General features: G+C 49.6%; 7 protein-coding genes and 1 pseudogene across 7 annotated transcripts; 2 read left to right on the forward strand and 6 right to left on the reverse strand.

Annotated features, from left to right (window-relative positions):
• Window positions 1–1,669: 1,669 nt before the first annotated feature.
• YALI1_B06207g (uncharacterized protein) lies at window positions 1,670–2,137 on the reverse strand (the record flags this gene model as incomplete). The annotated part of the gene is made up of 2 exons (XM_068281979.1): window positions 1,670–1,953; window positions 1,996–2,137. The coding sequence occupies 2 exons, from the start codon at window positions 2,135–2,137 to the stop codon at window positions 1,670–1,672; spliced, it is 426 nt and encodes a 141-aa protein (XP_068138080.1).
• Window positions 2,138–4,282: 2,145 nt separating this feature from the next.
• YALI1_B06245g (uncharacterized protein) lies at window positions 4,283–5,758 on the reverse strand (the record flags this gene model as incomplete). Its single annotated transcript, XM_500499.3, has 1 exon — window positions 4,283–5,758. One exon carries the CDS (start codon window positions 5,756–5,758, stop codon window positions 4,283–4,285), a length of 1,476 nt encoding a protein of 491 aa, XP_500499.3.
• Window positions 5,759–7,112: 1,354 nt separating this feature from the next.
• Window positions 7,113–7,619, reverse strand: YALI1_B06264g (uncharacterized protein; the record flags this gene model as incomplete). Its single annotated transcript, XM_068281980.1, has 1 exon — window positions 7,113–7,619. One exon carries the CDS (start codon window positions 7,617–7,619, stop codon window positions 7,113–7,115), a length of 507 nt encoding a protein of 168 aa, XP_068138081.1.
• Window positions 7,620–7,954: 335 nt separating this feature from the next.
• Window positions 7,955–8,202, forward strand: YALI1_B06270g (Misc non-coding; annotated as a pseudogene).
• Window positions 8,203–9,997: 1,795 nt separating this feature from the next.
• Window positions 9,998–12,772, reverse strand: YALI1_B06315g (uncharacterized protein; the record flags this gene model as incomplete). The annotated part of the gene is made up of 1 exon (XM_500502.3): window positions 9,998–12,772. One exon carries the CDS (start codon window positions 12,770–12,772, stop codon window positions 9,998–10,000), a length of 2,775 nt encoding a protein of 924 aa, XP_500502.3.
• Window positions 12,773–13,170: 398 nt separating this feature from the next.
• Window positions 13,171–13,638, reverse strand: YALI1_B06324g (uncharacterized protein; the record flags this gene model as incomplete). Its single annotated transcript, XM_068281981.1, has 1 exon — window positions 13,171–13,638. The coding sequence occupies one exon, from the start codon at window positions 13,636–13,638 to the stop codon at window positions 13,171–13,173; it is 468 nt and encodes a 155-aa protein (XP_068138082.1).
• A 234-nt stretch (window positions 13,639–13,872) lies between these two features.
• On the reverse strand, window positions 13,873–14,154 carry YALI1_B06328g (uncharacterized protein; the record flags this gene model as incomplete). Its single annotated transcript, XM_068281982.1, has 2 exons — window positions 13,873–14,003; window positions 14,046–14,154. The coding sequence occupies 2 exons, from the start codon at window positions 14,152–14,154 to the stop codon at window positions 13,873–13,875; spliced, it is 240 nt and encodes a 79-aa protein (XP_068138083.1).
• A 1,041-nt stretch (window positions 14,155–15,195) lies between these two features.
• On the forward strand, window positions 15,196–17,856 carry YALI1_B06340g (uncharacterized protein; the record flags this gene model as incomplete). The annotated part of the gene is made up of 1 exon (XM_500504.3): window positions 15,196–17,856. The coding sequence occupies one exon, from the start codon at window positions 15,196–15,198 to the stop codon at window positions 17,854–17,856; it is 2,661 nt and encodes an 886-aa protein (XP_500504.3).
• Window positions 17,857–19,941: the final 2,085 nt, after the last annotated feature.

Genomic DNA, 19,941 nt, shown 5'->3' on the forward strand with positions numbered 1-19,941 from the left:
GACGACGAGTACGACGATCATTGTCCCCCACAATACTCGTCTTGGCATCTTGGCGGGATATTATTGCCTTTGGGGGAGTGGTGGTAGTGAAAAATGCAGGGAGAATGGCCAGTTTCTACAAGAGGTTTTTTAGCGAGTACAAGTGCGACATTTCTAGAGGGTACGGCATTTCCACTTGGGTTGACTCGCGCCGTCATCGGGCAGAACTTCTCGTCGACTCTGACTCGCACCATACTCTCGTTGACTCTTACTCGCACTTCACTCTCGTTGGCCGTTGAAAGGTCTCGGCACAAATGGTCTCGGCGCCGATCCAGTCTGTACCAGGCTATAGTTGCTCGTTTCCCCACAAAACATCACCTCCTTTTCGTTTGCCTTTGATCTCGGCTAATCTTGTCGTGCTGCGTGAGTACCTGTCCGAGTACTGTTTCGTGCTGTTTGGTTCTCCCTCAACCAGCTTTGCTGTTGAACAGTGCTTGTTGGACGATGCGGTGCGGTGATGGTGGTGCGGTGCGGTGCGGTGACTCTGGCGGTGATTCTGGCGGTGATTCTGGCGGTGATTCTGGCGGTGATACTGTTGTGGTTTGGTGGAGCTACTATAGTTTGCATATTTGTATGTTTTGTTTTCAGCCCAACTAAATCTAAACAACTGCTGGTCCACTCACTGAAAACTGCTCCAACAAAAACCACCGCAACCAAGAATACGCCCCATGACCTCTCGGTCGTTTGCCCCAGTCACCACTCACACTCACATCCACAACCACCTGCTCAACTTTTCGTTTTGGCTGCCACTTTTCGAACCTTTTTTCCCAAATACTCATGCAGCTCGCGCATGGTCAAACCTACCCTCTCTCCAGCGTGATGCGGCCCCGCGAGCTACTCTGCAAAAGGAAGAAAAAAGGCAAAACAGGCGTCTGCAAAGGCCGCCGGGCCCAGCCCCGTGGGCCGTAGCGACACGGATAGGGTTTTAGCCACCTCAGCCACATATCACCGGACCAGACCTGTGGCGCCATGGTCATGTGGAACATGGTGCATTGTGGGTGAAGTGCTGGAGCGGTGCTGGAGTGCGGGAAAGGATACAAAGAGCTGAAAAGTGGTGTGTTTCAGCCGACATGGTGATTATGACGTCACCAAAGAGGGCTAGTCACACTCGTCACCGCAACCGTCCGTCACCTCACGTCACCCTCTCCATCTCCATCTCCATCTCCATCCCTCACCCTCATTGTACTGTCTCAGAACTTGTTGGCCATAGAACCATTAGACAATGGCATGTTCAAACAAGAACCATCCCCTGTACATACGCACTGGGGTCTCCGTCGGCTATTATTTCTCGGCTCCATTTCTGGTCACGTGGTGCCGGGGTTGTCTCCTTCGGCGTTAACAGCCTAACCGCGGACAGACTGGAGCCGAATGACAAAACTTGTCCCTTCATTTGACAGATGACGTTTGAACATTGGCCTGTTCGTTTAGCGTCGCAGATGACATCGCGATAAGAGGGCTGTCTCGCTGTAGAACCCTCATCTCTCAACTCAACCTGCTGGATCCGTCACTCGCTCGGCACACCGCACCACTTCCGTGCACTTCCGTGCACCTCCGTCGTGCACAGCGCACTTGATGGTCCTGTGGTACCGTTAGTGGTCGGTTCCGTCGCCTGCACAAACACTCACATCCCTTACATGTCGGCTGTTTGGCAGCTAATTTGCTCATATCTCGGTCCAATGTCGGGCTGAAGAGAGGAGCAAAGGACGGAAAAGAGAGACTGAGTAGACAAACACATCCCCGATGCCAAACTCGTCGCTACCGCATCGTCTACTGCAATACCGTCTGCCGGCCACATCGGTCTAACTGCAATACCGTCTGCCGCCACATCGTCTACCGCCACACCGTCTGCCGCCACCATGTGGACTTGTCTGCTCATTTCTTCTGTTTTGCCTTCACACCAGCAGCTCTCATGCCCTTGCCCCGGTTCCGTGTGCCGAACGTTGACCTATGCGTCACCGTATCCACCAGTACGAGACGTATGCCACCAGAGCATGTTGGGTTTTCTCTTTTCGCTGCCGGCGAGACGCATAACAAGCCCGTATAGCCAGCGAGCTGAGTCCGCGAGCTCGTATCTTCGATATAGACGGCAGGAGGCCATGCCAGTGCCACGTGAGAGTGAGTCGGGTCATGCCTCGAACCAGCATCTCTGATCAATAGTCGAGTTGAACCGCCAACGGCTTAATCTGAATCACCATATCCCGAGAGACACGGAACAAATCAATACAGCTGCTCCTTACTTGCTCATTATCAAAATGTGCCTTAGCAACTTGTACGAGCGCCAATACCGCATCTTGACTTGGAGTTGACCAAGATATACGCACCAGCTTGTCTGTCATTTTTTGACGTCTAATGTCCTCAGACATCGTCCTAACGCCCTCAAACATCAATCCAAAGTCCAAACGTTCATGTCCTCCACTTCTCCACCCAGTCTCGCAATACCTCCACCTTCGGACGAGACGGAACCAGCGAGCGTCATGTCTTGCTCGGAAAAGTAAACAACAAATCTCCGACACAAAGACTGCTCGGTTGCTTTTTTGGTCTGAGAGTTGGCGCATAGAAGGGTGCTAAATGGCGCTAAAGAACGCTAAAAGGACGCTAAAGGACGCTAAAAGGACGCTAAAAACTTGCATATCAGAGTCTGCATCTGAGGATTGCTTTTTTCTGGCTGTATCCTGACATCTGGCTATATGTACGAATGAGACATGTCTCCTTGTGCAGTTACAGCGCGCTGTTACTCGCCGTATCCGCTCGTTCACCGTATTCGCTGATGAGATGCATATGATGGAATGAACATTAGGCCGCAACAGGACCCTGTCACGAGGGTCTGGGCTTTCAAGGTACGGCAGGATTGGCGGAAGTTGAGCAAGATGCGGTACTGTGTTTGTACAAGTACTTCTATTCCTTGGCAGTGCGATGAGATAGGTGGAACTTCTACAAGTTTTGTACAGGGAGCGGATAGATCGATGAGCAGAACGTCAAGGTCGAAAAACGTTGATTAAAAAGCTCATCGGGTCTCTCGGCTCAAACCCCATGTCTGGTCAACAGTCTATGCTCTGTCGATTTTGATTGTCCAAAAGTCAAGCAAAGAACAAGATGGAAGAACAAACCAGAACAAAACCAGAACAAAACCAGAACAAACCCAGAACAAAATCAGAACAAAATCCGAAGAACAAAACCAGAGACGAACTGAAACACATCCGCCGGACAAAGACTTCAGTCTCCTACAGTTTCCAACCACGAACTCTGCCATCGGACAGTCTCAATGTTCTCATCAAATTCTCCGTCGCAACTCGAGACATTTAGGATTTGCGCTAAATATTTCACCATGAATCCGGACACAACAAAAGTGGTACATTGAAAGATATTGAAAAGAGACCGATATTAGATGAATATCAGAGCAAGAAATATTGACCCGACCTCAAAATCTACCCAGAACTACCACTAGGAACTCCATTTCACCGACCAAACATCAGTCTTAAGCGAAACCTAGATCTGGATAGAGCCTGAAAGTCATCACGATTATTGGCAGACTAGAACGGGGTAAAACTCAAGAAAGTGGGTGTTGAACTGGAGAAAACCAATCAAGGACGTCTCATGCATAAATTGGTCTTTTTTTTTGGTTTTTCTTCACGACATCTACAGCCCACCCAAACATTGGATCCACTCTGCAGCGCATCGTCATCCTGCACTGTTTCAGCTGGCTGGTTCTACTGCGTAGAGTGTCTCGGAGATGTCTCGGAGAGGCGATGAGAATGGAGGAAGAGCATGTCTTGTGTATTTCCTCGATAGTGGCTCCAAATTGGATCAGAAGATGGCAAATGGCAAATTCGACCCATAACTGGGTGGTTTTTATGTCCTTCTACAGGTACAGTACAGTATGTACAGTATGTACTTGTCTCGTTCTCATGTTCTGAACTGCTAATATTAGATGAGATTCCATTTGAGTCAACTTTTCCAAAGCGAAGCACGCTCAAGCAAGTTCCTGGGTTATCTCGTCGCTGCTGATCCCTCTAATTCAGCTCACCACTTCTTCATGCCCAACTCCGATCTGATACCACCAGCATGGTGGTGGCAAAAGTGATATAGAAACAGTTGAGCATACACCCATAAATACATACAGTAACTCCCTCATGCTCGTAAGTTGGCTCAATCATATGATTTATTGAATAAATAAGTCAGTGTCGAATGTTCATGTTCGTCTTAAAAAGATGTTATCCACTAGTGACACCCTTTCAATCACTCGTTACCAAGTGGAGGCCAGACCCTGGTCAACCTTCTCCACCTCCTGATAATGCGCAGTCACCAGCTTGTCTTCATCATGGGGTCCCCACACCTTTGTGGCCCAGTCCACCACCTCTTCACTGACGGCCTCTGAGGGGATGGAGTTGTACATTTTTTCTGTCTCATCCTTCCATTCACGTGCAGCAACTCCCTCGGGAGCTCCCACTTGCCCTCCTCCATTGATACATCCTCCAGGGCAAGCCATGACCTCAATGTACGAGTAAGTGGAAGGGTTGAGGGCAGCAGAAACGGTCTTTGTGCTCTTTCTGGCCGAAACAACCTTGCCCTTACCCCGGCTGGGCTTTAGCTTCCGAACCAGGTTCTGGATGTTTCTGAAGCCGTAGACCTGAGCGGCAGAAGCCACCGTTTCTCCAGTCTCCGTGTCAATGACAGAGTACTCCATAACGTCCTGGTTTTTGCCCATGGACGCGTCCACACGGGTTCGAGTTTCCAGGGGGTCATGCCGCAGCCTCAACGCCGTCAGAACATGATGCAAATATCCCCCTGAAGACGACCCAACGTGGTTCGCCCAGTCTCGCTCAGCAGGCCAGGTTTCGGGCACTGAAGTGTAGAGACGGCTTTTGTCAATCTCGGGAAGACCACCGAAACTCATGTCTTTCTCTGTCAGCAGTTGGACCACTTCCTTGGTGGTGATGACACAGTCCACGTCTCTGATTTTTTCCTCCTGGCCGGCCTCTTCGACAGAAAACTCGTCGCGCGACGCCTCCAACTTCTTGTCGAAACACGGCATGACACTCACGTGATACACCTGGCTGGGCTTGACTCTTCTCGTGTCACAAATGACCTTTTTGAGTAGAGATCCACAAATCTGCTGAGGAGATTTGACACTCGAGAGGTAGGGAATGACGTGGGGATGGGTTTTTTCGACGTAGCAGACCCATCCGGGACACGATGCAGCCATGACGGGTTTCTGTGTCGACTTCTCCACCTCCTGGGCGCTGTGGATCAACGAAATCTCCCGTCCCACGCCCATGCCCACCACGTAATCAAACCCCAGAGTGTCCAACAGTAGAGAGTGCAGTTTGGCATCGGCCACCTCCACAGACACCCCAAAGGCCGCCGCAAAACTTGCTCGGGCCTGGTGGCTCACCGAGCACACAAAAATGCGTTTTTCGCCACTGGGTAGCTCTGCCTCCTTCTTGAGCTCATCGAGTAGCTGGGTATGGCTCTGAAGAGCCACCAAAACACTCTCTGCCGACGTGATGCAGCCCGAGCATGCCAGGCAGTCGCTTAGAGACAGCTGCGCCGGCTCCAGCTCTTTTTGTGTCCCATCGATGCCCACCTCCAGGGCCTGTCCTTGGGCTCCGATTTCGATCTCAGCGTTTTCAGTTGTCTTGTCCACCTTGATCGGCTTGATACACACCGCTCCGGGCGAGATGAAGTCGTTTAGGTCGTCTGCTGACAATATCGAAGACATGACGGGCGTGTGTGTACGAGTAGGCGGTTGTGTAAGTGGAGAAAGATGTAGGAGTTCGGATCCTTCTTTTTCCTGCACCCCGGTTATCTAGGTTTGATGTTAGTAATAAGAAATGTGTCACGGGCGTATGGCCGATATCGCACCAGTTGCTGGAGTGGCAAAAAATGCTCCGATTTGATTGGCTCAAATTTATTTGTAGTTGGGAAGAGCAGAGCTATGGATCAGCCCAAAAAAGTACCCCTCCATACATACAAATATTCCCTGTTGAAGACATCCGAAGCGCGCTGACTCACAACCTAATCTGAAAAAAGATGAATAAATATGGAGAGAGAAATATGGAGAAAGAAATATGGAGAAAGAAGTAGCAACGTTGGCAGGAAAGAGAACCAGCTGCTTAGAGAGGAGAGAAAGGGAACTAGCTGACTTGAGATGTTCAGCGAAGCGTCGATGAATGCGGCAGTTACAGTCATTAACAAAAGAGTCCAATATGGAGGAGTTCGAGACGTGATGTAGATACCATGACGGCCATATTTAGACGAACGAGCTCTGCCATCTGTGAAGACCATGTGTATCTCCGTGAGTTGTCTACGAGAAGAGATTGGAAAAGAGATTGTGTTCGAGTACTAGTGATGATAAAGGGGTACAATACAGTAGTGATAGATATATGAACACAAGTACGCACGGTACCACACCGATAGTTGCAACATTCGTCAGCATCTCAATATGTAGAAGGCAAAAACAACAGTACAGTAGGTGGTGATGCTGCAAGTTCTGTATGGTTATTTTGGGATCTTTGGGTATCAAAATGATTTTCTCGGTGCGACATTTTCTATGGTGTAATTATTATTTCATTATTTCTACTTTTTACCGCATTTTCCGCAACATATCGCTATATCGCATTTTCCGCAATATATCAATTTTCATGCAGAACTTTAGCTCGATTAAAGGCGGCTTTTTCGGGAGTTTTTTTGTCTCGATGGGTTTTTAATTTATGACGTGCGGCGGAACGGTTTTTTTTGATGTTGGGAAACTTTCAAAAAAATTGTTACAAAAAAAAGCGTCAGCTATGGCACAACTTTCAGTCATAAAATATCTTTGTAGACGCTGAAAACAACAAAAAAAAAAACAACAACAAAAAACCAACCAACCAACCAACCCATGGCACCACTTTAGGAGGCAGAAAACATCTTGTAGACGTTGGTGCCGATCTTCTCAATCGCAAAGTAGACGTCATCCTGGCGTATGTACTGTATGTACTGTACATACTGTACTTGGCCCGTTGAAGAACGCCTTCCACTGTATGTTGAAAACATCTGGTGGTTGACCTGGAATGCGACTGGCTCCCGATGCTGGTTCACCCTGTTCTCATGGCCCGTAGCCTGTCCATGCAAGCATCCATCTGGTGATGCCCCTTGGTGAGCTCCCGAGTCGATCCATCGTTGATCCGTCTGGAATGTCTCCATACACGGCCTTGAATGGTGGGTATCCGGTGGACGAGAGATTTGCTGAGTTCATCGCGAGCTCGATGACAGGTACAGTTGGCCGAGATCCCAGTTCTGTCTGTGACAAAGTGCTGCTTCATCTTTGGATCAGCTAGGTGTTCGCTCTTTCTGACTGTCTGGGGTGGTTGACCGTGAAGAGCTCGAGCTCCGTGTCCAGGCGTGCCTGCAACGTCTGCCATAGCTTCGCCGGGAATTGCTTGTCTCTGTCCGACACGCCCAGAACGAGCTACCTCGTGATACCGCATGATTCCGTCGAGGTACATGTCCGCCAGATCTTCCAGACATGCAGACTGCCAAACTGGAGGAGTCGCACCTTTCGCGGACAGAGACCAGACCAGATACAGCCTGTTGAAAGACATTGAGGATCAGGACACACCAGGCTACAATAAAGAGCTGACCACCGCAATGGTAGGATGCCTTGCAAACATAGATGATACTGCGCGCGCCGACGATATGCTGATGGGCAGGTACAGTGAGTATAGGTAGTTCTGATGCAGACTCGCAGAACGGACGGTGATGGAGATGATGCATGCAGTTGTTTTTCTGAAGATGGTTCGTGAAATGGGTTTCTTTTCACTTCTCCTTGCTTCGTAATGGCTGTCGAGACCAATGATGTTTCAGTGGTTAATTTTTGTTGGGAGACTAACTAATTACTGAGTATTATATATAATATAGTTACTCGTGTGAGTTTTTCTATTGAAGATTATAAGTATTATTGATTAGAGATAGTTAATGTAGCGACTTACAACTCACTTCTAGGCAAACCACGTTCGATAGCAGCACACCAGAAGGGTGTGTGCTTGGTCATTCACCAGAAAGAGATTCTAGATCAGTAGATAAAACTATCTACAGGATGGACATCTCGTCTACGACCATTCTGGCGTTCTACAGTCGTCTCAGAACAGACCAGGGGAGATCTCAAACCGGATCAGGGGAGATTAGAGCTCGATTCTGGGTGAGGTGTGAATGATGAGGGAAACGGCAAGTCTTATAGATTATTGGGGACTCGACAGAAAGATATGTTGCGCAGAACTACCCCTTGCTAATCGCTTACTCGTGATCCACTAATTGGACGACAAACATGGCCCAGCTCAACCCCAAGCTGTTCAGCTCGTTCAGCTCTTTCCCTCTTTCCAGTCGGCGATGGCCCTGGAGCAGTTGTCATTCATCAACGTCACGTCTCCAGCCAGAAAGTACCTCATTGACGCGTCCAGTCCACTCGGCCGTGGCGGCTGGCTGCCCCCCCAAAACAGAGAGCTTCTTCAATACGGCGACTTCGTCAAACATCAATGAGTCTACCCTACAAACGTGAATCTCGACCCTTATCTCTACCAAAAGATGAACCCCATGTTCCCCAAAGAAATCCTCTACACAGCGACATACCAGGCATGCAAGGCACAAAATCGCGACATGGAGATATGAAACTCGATCTCAAAACTTACATTCTACATACGGCGGGCTTGACGACTTTGACAACCATTACCGGAAGTTTGAATCTCCTACAATGGCTTCTTGTTCTACATTCACGAGGGCCGTTTTGTTAGACTGTGGGTTGATCTGGAGTACAGTACCGTACCAGAAAGAACTGAAGATAAAGGAGGATTCTAGTTGACATTGGCCACGATACATCACCTCAAAAGACAAAAGCTCGATCTCTGACTTGTTTAAAAGTCCTGCTCTGACAGGTATAAACATCCTATTACCAATACTTGGTACCTTCGCACCTCAACAGGATCTCTGCTATCCACGGCATCATCCAAGGAGACAAGAACTACAAGTAGTGCATAGACCGGTTTGTTACTATGCCAAATAGGTACGTGGTTGAATACCTCCTAACTGGCATACCCTACTTGCTCAAGAGTCCCAAAACGGGCTACCAACTGGGTTGAGGTAGGTCAGAGTCTTTCCGGCGTCCACAAACCAGAGAGACGAGTTGGAAAAGGGAGCGCCGTTGACGTTTCCGCCGACCCGAAACACAGATTGGTCGGAATCAACTTGTCCGAAAATCTCGTTGAGGTTTCCCTTGTACCGGCCAGTGTTGACGCCTCTAAAAGTGATCTACTGGTGAGAGAACCGTTGGCAGGAACAAGGGATAGAGCGTCGGAGCTGTCTGGACAAACCCGACAGTAGCCAGCTCAGAGGAGTAGTTTCGGACTACCAGCAAAAGAAGACTGTTGGTTTCTACTCCTTTTTTCCTCGGAGAGACTTGCGTACGTATCTCGAGGCTCTCCAAGTTTTCCCCGGGATCACAATATCATTCACATCTCCAAGTTTGAGCTTTACGAACCCCCATGAGGAAGAGAAGGACCACTTCCTCCACCTCCAACGAGTATACAACGCAGACAATACGCTTGGAGATAAGGCATCAGACTTCACCAACATTGATAGCGACATTGAACTGGAGCTCACCAGACAAGGAGACACACGACGAGGACTGCGATTGCGGACACAAGCCTAGAAGATGGGAGGAGGAGCACGACATCACCACCAGCGACTACGACGACGTTTACGACCGGGGAAAGAGCCCCGCCGAACTCAAGATCAAGTACCCGCTACGAAAAGTCGGACTATCACCAAGGGTATCAATACCAAGCATGGAAAGATGTATTTGAGTTGATAGACAGATGGACTACAAACCTCATAGCTCTACAAAAAGACTGTTCATAACATCATTATTAAATGCAAATTACTGATAGTGCTCCTTGGTCCCGACAAAATGACAACACAGCCCATATTCCTACTCCTCCTCAGCCTCGAGCCACCACCATCTCAACCCTTGTCCAAGGTCAAAGGGATTCTCCTCCCGGTCCCCAATCCCACCATTGACCACTCTCTCCTCCATCCCCGTGATTCGTCCAACCAACCAATCCCGATCTTTCAACTCCCTTCCTGGCTTCTGTTTCAGGAAGAAATGCGGAGCTCCAACATTGAACGCGGCCCAAGGCTGTGGCTGCCGACTGGGATCCCGGGTGGGCAAGAACAACACCAGATCACCCACCTTGAACCGATTCAACGCAATCTTGGACCGGGTCTCGTCATCCAGTTGCTGAGTCATGGTACGGTAGTTTCGGGCCTCCTTCTGCAGCTTGCGAGCGAGATGCTCCAGGTCCTCGAATCGCTTGGCCACCTTCTCAACGTACAAGTCATAATCAAGGAAGATGCGGGCCAGAAATGTCCTGTAGCTCGATTCAAACGAGTCAGGAGTGGTCTTAGTGGCCCAATAGAGGGCAGAAAAGTCGTCGGTAGAATCACTCTCACTGTCCTTCTCAGTCTTCTCGCCCTTTTTGCCTCGGTGTTTCTTTCGAAGACCCTTGACACGGTGGATATCGAAAGAGACAACCTCAGAACCATCAGCATCGTACTCCTTCTGGGCCTGGAGACCGAGCGACTCAAGCAGCACACAATTCCGTTTGTATCCCGTGTAAAGCCGTTGCGACATGTCCTGAAGAGTGATCTTTAGCCGGCTGTTCTCGTCGTCGACAGTGTTCTGCGCCAGGGTCATGGCCTTCAGACGCTGTTCAAGCTCCTCTGTCTCCTGGTCAGCCCGCTGGTGACGCTCGATGGATGTCTCAGCAGCAGTCTCGACCTGCTCCTCGAGCTCCTCGACACGAAGCTTCAGCTCGCTGATCTCCTGAACAAGACATCGTCGCTCGCGCGAGAAGTCGGACTCCATAGACGCCAGGTTTGCCATAAGGTCGTTCTTCTCGTTCTCGGTGTGCAAAAGAGACTGAGAAAGCTGATCAACCTTGGACTGTAGAGCCTCAGCAGCTGCCTTGTCACGCGCAAGACGCTCCTCTTCGGCCTTCCGGGCCTCCTCTTCAGCCTTCTCACGTGCCTTAACCTGTTCACGAGTCTCAGTTGGTTCGGGCGACAGTGACGAGCCACGAGCCTCAGAACTCAGCTGACCTGGGCTAACAACTGCAAACCCAGCAGATGGAGTCCCAGGGGAAACAGACCATCGAGACGTGTCTTGAGACATACGCTGCTTGTAAAGCAGATCTTCGAGTTTCCGAATTCGCGCCTCGTAACCTCGAATCTTGTCGTCGGCGTTCGTGGCAGATGAAATGGGGGCTCTTTCGGCCATCAGAGAACCACTGATGCTACCGTTTCGGAACAGGCTTCTAGGGAACGACGAAGTGGCAGCAGCGGAACCAGTAACACCGCCCAGAAGCGATTCCAGGTTATTTCTCACCTCCTTGGAGGACACTTGAGAAATGTAATCGGTCACAACTGGACGAGCAATCACGAGATTGTGCACAATAGACGGACTGGATGTGGATATTGTATCGATAGTAAGATCCTCCTGTTCGTTCAAAATGTCCACAAACGGGAACGTGTCCTGGAACTGCTTCTTCCAAGCCACTCGGGTTCCGATTTCGGACTTCACCGACCCGTTTTCTCCTCCAGATTGGCTCCATACTGTCCGTCGAAGCATCTCGACGAGCACACAACCGTACACAAACTCTACGTCCACCTGCTTCATGGCCTGCACACGCTTTTCCTCGTACTTGGTGAGCTCTGAGCCGATATGGGTCAGTTTGGGCTTTAGCTTTGTCGATCGAGATTGCAGTTGGCTAATTGACTGTAGGACCTTCTGCGAGTGCTGAACAGTCTGGAACTTGGCCTTGGACAGAGCCTTGTGGAGATCCAAAATCTGGCTCTGGCAGTTTTGGACAGACTTTACGGCCTCGTTGGTCACGTGGTCGCCGCTTGTCAGCTCTGACAACTTACGTAAGATTCCAACGGCCTCGTTGCAAAGCACATCTGAGTTGGTTCCTCCAATCCACACGTCCGTGCTGTTGACCAGGGTCTGGGTATCCTTTGAGAGCTGTGCGAGATCCTGCTCGAGGGTCTGTAGTTTGTCCATGCAAGATGGGAAGTCCGCCTTGAACTCGACCACAATACTCTGCAGCTGTTGCAGATCCAACCAGTCGTTAAGGAACTGTTTTTTTCCAAACACGGCCGGCGCCACGAGTTTAACGGCCCTGGTGTTATCTCTCAGCTGGGCGAGATCAACCGACAGGAGCGGTGTAATTCCTTGATTGAGCTCTTTGGAATACTCCTTCACATTGAGCAGGTTTTTGTCCAGGTTTTGTGAGTGTTGTTTCATTTGCGTGATGGCCACGTTTGTAGCTCGCTTGATGGTTGCGATTTCGGCCGTCACCCGCTTTGTTTCCTCCACAAGACGCGAGCAGTGTGTGAGAACCGTCAGGGCCCATTGCGACGGGTCCGTTCCAGGAGTGAGTGTCTTGAGCTTTGGAGCCGAGTATTTGTGTTCGTTCGACACAGTGCCTCCAACCACGCTCCTGTCGAACACAAACAGCTCGTTTTGGGTCCCCAGATGCGCCATTTTGACTTGTTCGGCCGCCACGGTGAGCAGCAGCTGTTCGGATACAGACACTGAGAACTCCAGCTCGATCCACGCCTTGAGGTGCGGCAATGACGAGAACTGGTCTCGTGCCGCGCTCACCGAGACGCCCGAGCTCGCACACGACACCCGAATTTCGCTCATAGTGTCGTTCTGAGGTGTACCTGTTTGAGTGGCGATTCTGTTAGACTTGGGGTTATCTGATAGCGTATGTTGGAACCTTAATGAGGTGATTTCAGATCAGGTGGAGTTGCTGATGGTGGGGGGTGGCGGGGTAACGTGGGTTCGATTCAAGGGTGAGAAGATGTTGCCGGAGGCTGTGGTTGTGAATTCCGCTGTGAGAGGACCTGCCATGTCAAATATATACTCTTTTGCGTTTTATCCACGTGACAAAGTCGTTGGCGTCACAGGTCACAAGATGTGCTGTAAGTAGATGTAAGATTACAAAGCATCTAGAGTATGTAAAGTACATTGCTGGAGAGGAGGGGTTGTGTCATCTGGTTATGAGCATTGATTGGACGGGGAAATTGGTCTATGGACGATTAGTAAGCATAAGACTCTTCGATTTCGCACCGCAGACAGCTCCTAACTAGTAGTCGCTGTTTTGAAGGCGGTGCAGTTGCTAATTTTGGGTAGCAATTTTGGTGGGATTTTAGTTGAACTTTGTGAGCACTTTTGTTGAGTCTGTAGTTGGGACATTGGTTGACTCCGGAGCACATTCTAGACGTGCACCAACGCGCAAACTTGACTTCACAGCTACAACTACAAGAACAGTACAGCACAGTATAGTACACACAAATGACGGATATCAACGACAAGACAGAATGGACGCTGATTGTGGCCTCTCTGGGCGACCACGAGCTCCGAGCCGAGAGAGATCGTCTACAGAACTCGATCCAGCACCTCAAACGGTCCAATGAAGAGCTGGAGGAGTTTGTCAAGGAGGACGACGAGCTACAGGAGGTCATTGACGACAACAACAAGGTGATTGGCAACCAGGAGATGCGCATCCAGGTTCTGAAGGCCGAGATTACCAAACGTGGTATAAGTCATTCCGAACAGCAAGTGGAAAACAATGGGTCTAAGATTGAGGAGATTACCGAAGACGCCGACGAGACAGCTGTCCCAACGGAGGCTGACGAAGGGGAGACTGTTATTCACTTGTAGACGAAGAGAAGGCTGAGAGAAGGCTGAGAAACGGCTGAGAAAAGGCTGAGAAAAGGGTGAAGGGTGAGAGATAGCTATCATTGACCTGTATTCTCCTTGGTTGCAGAACACGCGCGGGAGAGCCCTGTCAGTGACGAAGAGACCCAAGTCTGTAGTCTATAGACTGCAAGTCGGTGGACTGAAAGTCTGGTGGAACTGCTCCTGACTGCTTATTCCTATCCTCTGACAAGCACCAAGCTCCCACCTGCACCACCCTCACTCTGCTCTCTGCGATGGCCACTACGCGCAATTGCCAGCTGTCCAAAAGCTGTCCAAAGCCAGTTGTCCAGTCGCCAATCGCCTATACCCATGCGTTTCATAGATTACATGCATCGATTCTAGAGCCAGTATGCATTATGTGAAAAGGGGTAATCACGCTCTGGCTCCCTTTGCCCATTGGTAGATATTGTGGGGCTATCTGACTTTGTCTAGTAAAACGCGGCTGAATGGAGGCGATCTGCGTATCTGTTCGCCAGTCAACGTGTTTGTCTCGTGTTTCTTCTAACGATATCATGACGCACTTGCAGAACGAACTGGAAACTTGCGAGCGACATGAACACTTGCGACCAACAAACCACCCACTTGTCACCAGTCACCTGGGAACGGTGTTATCTTATTTCCGACCGGACTTGTTTTTCTCAAATGGACTAGTATGTTGGTTAGAGCTCGCACTAAATCAAAGCCGTTCATAGATGGCTGTATGGCGGCTCCCCATCTGGTTCCCGACTTTGACCGAGTGTTTGAATCTCCAAACAGAAGCTGGCCTATCACATACATTGTGGTTCCACTGGCGTCCAGTTGAGCGACACTTCTTCAACCTATTCTTCATCCTCATGTTACCCCGGATTGATATGGAGCTATAGTGCTGGATAACAGGGTCTAAAAGCCTGCTAAGGGGGATTGCCTAGTGTGGGGCGGCTTTTGCGAGGGTCTAAAAGTGGGAATAGATAGCCGCTTGCACGCTATCACACGCCATTACGTCATTGTTTCATGGTGTTGTCGACGGATGCTTCATGGTGTCGTGTCGGTACTCCTGCGCAATGTTGTGGTATTGTTTGGACCGTCTTGCGCCAGTCATCGTATCCGGCTAAGTGGTGATGTTGACACTGCCTCAACTCGAGTCTGTCGTCTTCTTTCGTGCAGCGCAAACATCGTCGACAAGCCACACACCCTGTCTATCCTACTCGCACCACTAATGGGGTTATGGGGTCACAAGACCGACCTCTAGTGTGAGTGCTGTACCAGGTAACATAGTGCCGTGTGTTATACACAAGAGCCGTGTGGTGTAGATATAGCGACTTGGGCAATATCTATATAACACCAGCCAATGGGTGAACAGTTCACCCAAAAAATCTCCCCCAATGACAATCCTTTCTGCCACGGTCGAAAAGGCCAAAAAGGCCAAGGAGATCTGGCTTCAGGACGATCCCCGCGACCAAGACGATGATGACTCGCAAGTTCAGGCCGAGGTGGTTGAGGTCGACGACTCGCTAATTGAGTGGATTGCCATGAAACTCGGCATTCCCCCTTCTGATTTCGATGGGAGTTATCCTCGAGAAGTCCATTTCATGGCCGAGAAGCTGGCGGAGATGACTCTGGAGAAGGCGTTGAACATCGTCAAGGTCAACTTTGAGTACCATGACCACGATAACAACTTTCGGCACGAGTACCGGGTGGAAATCAATGGTCTGAAAGAAGCGTTTGGGTCTGGCGAGGATCCAGAGAAGGAAGATCCCGAAAACATCTTGCTGGTACGTTATTGGGCTACCATCTTTCATTGGTGGAGCCCCTACCCCGAGGTTCGATCGGTGACAGACCCCTATGACGAGACCGAAACCACCGTGGAGACTTGGAGAGTGTGGGTTTTGGGAACAATTTGGGTAGCCATTGCTGCTTTTGTTAACCAGTTCTTCTCTGTTCGTCTTCCTGCCATTTCGCTGGGCTCGGGGGTATGTCAACTCTTGTTGTACCCTTGCGGACGCTTCCTACAGTACACTCTTCCTGACTGGGGGTTCACCTTCAGAGGAAAACGGTACACACTGAACCCCGGAGTTTGGAGTCAGAAAGAACAGCTTCTGGCCACCATCATGATCGGATGTGCAGCGGGAACCCCCTACGTCACCTCAAACATTATCACCCAGGCCCTTCCCTCCTTCTACAACCAGGACTGGGCCAGAGGCTTCGGCTACCAGTTTGTGTTGACTCTGGTGACCCAGATGATGGGATTCGGACTTGCTGGACTACTCAAGAGAGTCGCTGTCTACCCGGTCAAGGCCATGTGGCCCTCGCTTCTGCCCACTCTTGCTGTCAACAAGGCTCTTCTGGCCCCCAACAGAAAAGAAAGTATCAATGGATGGAAGATCTCACGATACACCTTCTTCATGATTATTTTCGCCTTCTCGTTTCTGTACTTCTGGGTGCCCAACTACCTCATGAACTTCCTGCAGACATTCAACTGGATGACGTGGATCGCGCCAGGCAACAAAGATCTCGCCGTTGTCACTGGATCGGTTGCGGGGCTCGGTTTCAATCCCATTCCCACCTTCGATTGGAATCAGGCCGTCGCTGGAATCGCGCCTATCACCCTTCCTCTGTACACTTCTGTCACTGGCTTTGTGGGCACCTTCTTTGGAGGTTTGGTTATCCTGGCTGTCTACTACACCAACAACTCGTGGACCGCCCACATCCCCATCAACTCCAATCGTCTGTTTGACAACAAGGGCAAGTCTTTCAATGTGACCAGAATTCTCACCGACTACAAATTCGACAAAGAAAAGTTTCTCAACTACTCCACCCCCTACTACTCGGCCGGAAACCTCGTTCTTTACTCGGCCTTTTTCTCCATCTACACGTTCTCGTTTGTGTACACCATTCTCATGGACTGGAGAGCAATGCGAGATGCCATCGTGGAGACTGCCAAGGCCCTCAGATACATTCACCGGTCCAATTACCATGGAAGAGTCGACCCTTTCTCTCGATATATGCGACGACATAAAGAGGTCCCCGACTGGTGGTTCTATCTCACTCTGCTCATCATGTTTGTCCTGGCGATTGTTCTAGTGGAAGTGTGGCCAGTAGATACTCCTGTGTGGAGTATTGTCTTTGTGATGGGCTTGGTGGCTGTTTTCATCATTCCCTTTACAGTTTTTGTCTCCTACACCGCCACCTCTCTGTCACTCAATGTGCTTTCAGAGCTCATTATTGGATATGCCCTCCCTGGACGGTTCATGGCGCTTAACCTCATCAAGGCTCTGTCAGTACAGATTGCTGAGCAGGCCGAGAACTACACGTCCGACCAGAAACTGACCCACTACGCCCACCTTCCCCCCCGATCCATCTTCTGGCTCCAGATCTGGGCTACTCTTGTCAACATTTTTGTTTGTCTGGGAGTGATCCAGTTTCAGCTGGGTTTGGACAAGATTTGTGACGCCGACAACCGACTCAAGTTCACCTGTCCGTCGGAAACCACCTTCTTCACGGCCTCCATCGCCTGGGGAGTCATTGGCCCCAAAAAGATGTTCGACAAGTATCCTGTCATGAAGTGGATGTTCCTTTTTGGAGCCTGCGCTGGCCTCTTTTTCTGGTTTGTTCAGGTCATGGTGCCTTACTATATGGCCAAGAAATGGCCCAAATACTCGGAAAAAATCCACTACTACCGACGAAAGTGTCTCTACTTCAACCCGCTCATTTTCGTCGTGGGTATGCTAGCCTGGGCGCCTCAGAACCTCACTTATAAGGTGGGCGGGCTCTACCTGGCCATTCTGTTCAATGGCTACATCAAGTCACGATACCTGTCCTGGTGGAGAAAGTACGCCTACGTTTTGGAGGCGGCTATGGACACGGGAATCGCTCTGTCGGGAATCATCATCTTCTTCTCGGTCCAGTATCATCCAAAAGATTTGGAATGGTGGGGAAATGACGTGATTTACGACGGAATGGATGGAGGAGGAATTCCCTTGCCTCCACATGTGCCAATTCCCGAAGACCCGGGGTATTTTGGACCGCCTCCGTCTCAGTGGTAAGTGAGTTTTCAACCTCCTAAAACCCAGTGTTTTCTTAATGTGTAATCAATATAACTGTTCAAGTGGATGGTAGTGATCCGAGGAGGGGTTAGGAGCACGTCTTGTGGAGTTGTTCCTGGAACTCGGGTTTCCAACAAAGTCTTAACAAACAATGCAACAGATTTTAACAAATCTCCAACAACCTGGAGGAACCCTCTTCGCCCTGATTAACAGTCTTAACACGGCATATTAGGGAGAATATTGATCAGGATATGCTCATAGTCTCGCCGTCTTCATTCATCATTCAATTTTGCCCATCTACCTCACACGTCCTACTCTCGAAGAGTGGACTCCAAAGCTATCACGACGAAGTCATATGAGAGCTGGAGCTCTCTCAAATCCAGTTGACCTTATTCCTCGAACTCTGACCAAAGGGAGATGGAATAATAAAAAAAGGACTCATGTCCTTCTGGAGTTGAGCGATGTAGAAGGGGTTCGAAGCAGGAGCTCGAATCTGGAAGACAGGGACAGTGTACCCTTGTGCGGTACCGGAAGAGTCATAACGAGTTGAGAAAACAAACACAATCACCATTTTATCCACCAAAGTACAATGTCCTACTATGTCCCCTTTCTTGTTTCCGTTCTGGTTTACTTTCCACAAGTCGAGACTATCATCGACGTTTCCCCGACGCACTAACAAACGACATTTTTGAAACAGTATAATGTCTCTTGTTTCCGCTTTATCACTGGTAACTTTTGGGACGACTTTCGGACTCTTCAGGTTTACTTGTCGTTCAGATTGTCCCCGGTATAGATGTGATAAAGAGCACGCTCGGTCCAGAGCTGGGTTCCTCCAAGAATGGGTTGGTGAGCTTTACCGAGACCGTCGACGTGTCAGTGGAGAGGTGGTTCGCAGAGCGTACCAACATGTTCCTTCCCAGCAAGGAAATCAAGAATCCAGACGATAGCTTCATCGTCTGGATCTAGTGCTCGTTACAGCCGTCAACGATAGGTTCCTACACATGTAGGGGCTTCGCAAAGCTCTCGGATGACATATGGATTGCTGGGAGAGCTGAGTTGTGTTGATCTGACCTAAAGTACTCTGTTAAAAGGCTGAAGAGAGGTTGAGACCACCAACGTGGTGTTTTCAAAATGATCTACCAAGATGAAAGTGAAGATCGCCGGCCCCAGTCTTTGCCGGCTGTATCCAGCTGAGAAGCAGAGACCGAGGCTGTTGGCGATCAAATGATGATCTGAAAAGATCAAAAAATAAATCTACTTGCAACGTACCATACTCCACAGAATAGAGAACTGATGAACGGGAGGAGGCAACTATTTTGATACCAGAGTCTCCACTACCTTCGCGTGTCTCAATATCTACATCTGAAGGATGGCTCGTGGAGGTTGTAGGCAGCAATGAAACAATATCTAAAAGGTAATTATACGAGTTTTAGATGCTAGGCTTGGAGACTACTTTGACTTCGGTATGGTGTCCGGTTTACCCTTGTAATTTCCGCTGGCTCTGACATTCCCGCTGGCCCTGCCATTTTCTTTATCTCAAGAATATTACCCACTCTTCCCCATGGACTTAAAATCATCCAGATGCCCTACTCGAGTCCAGTCTGTCGTGGTATTTGTCCACATCCCCTTGAACATCTCCATGTGTATCTCCTCACCCCAGCACTTGTCAAGAACAGGTCCGACCAGCCGATACCAGCTCCCCTGATACATCTCTGATTGACTTGGAATCATGGCCTTCATCCAGCCACCTCTCAACAGGTGCGTGGAGGGACTGAGTTGCCCTGGAACCTTCATGTATACCAACGATCCACTAAAATATACTACTCTCAATCCCACCGGTGATGACGATGAGGTGAGTCGCTACCATCCTGTGCTCCTTCATCTGTAGAAGGAGGTGACAGGGAGTGATAAACGGTAAAAATGTTGCAAAGTACAGAAACGACGATACAATGGGGTTGGTGTATAGTACGTGACTAATATAAGCTCCCAAAACAGTACGCCATAGACATTCCCATCACCCCCGCGAGCGTCAGTGCTGATGTTCCAGCACGAATCTGAGTTGCGATAAGGCTGCAGGGTGCATTA

Source organism: Yarrowia lipolytica, chromosome 1B, assembly GCF_001761485.1.
Source record: "Yarrowia lipolytica chromosome 1B, complete sequence".
Lineage (NCBI taxonomy): Eukaryota > Fungi > Ascomycota > Dipodascomycetes > Dipodascales > Yarrowia > Yarrowia lipolytica.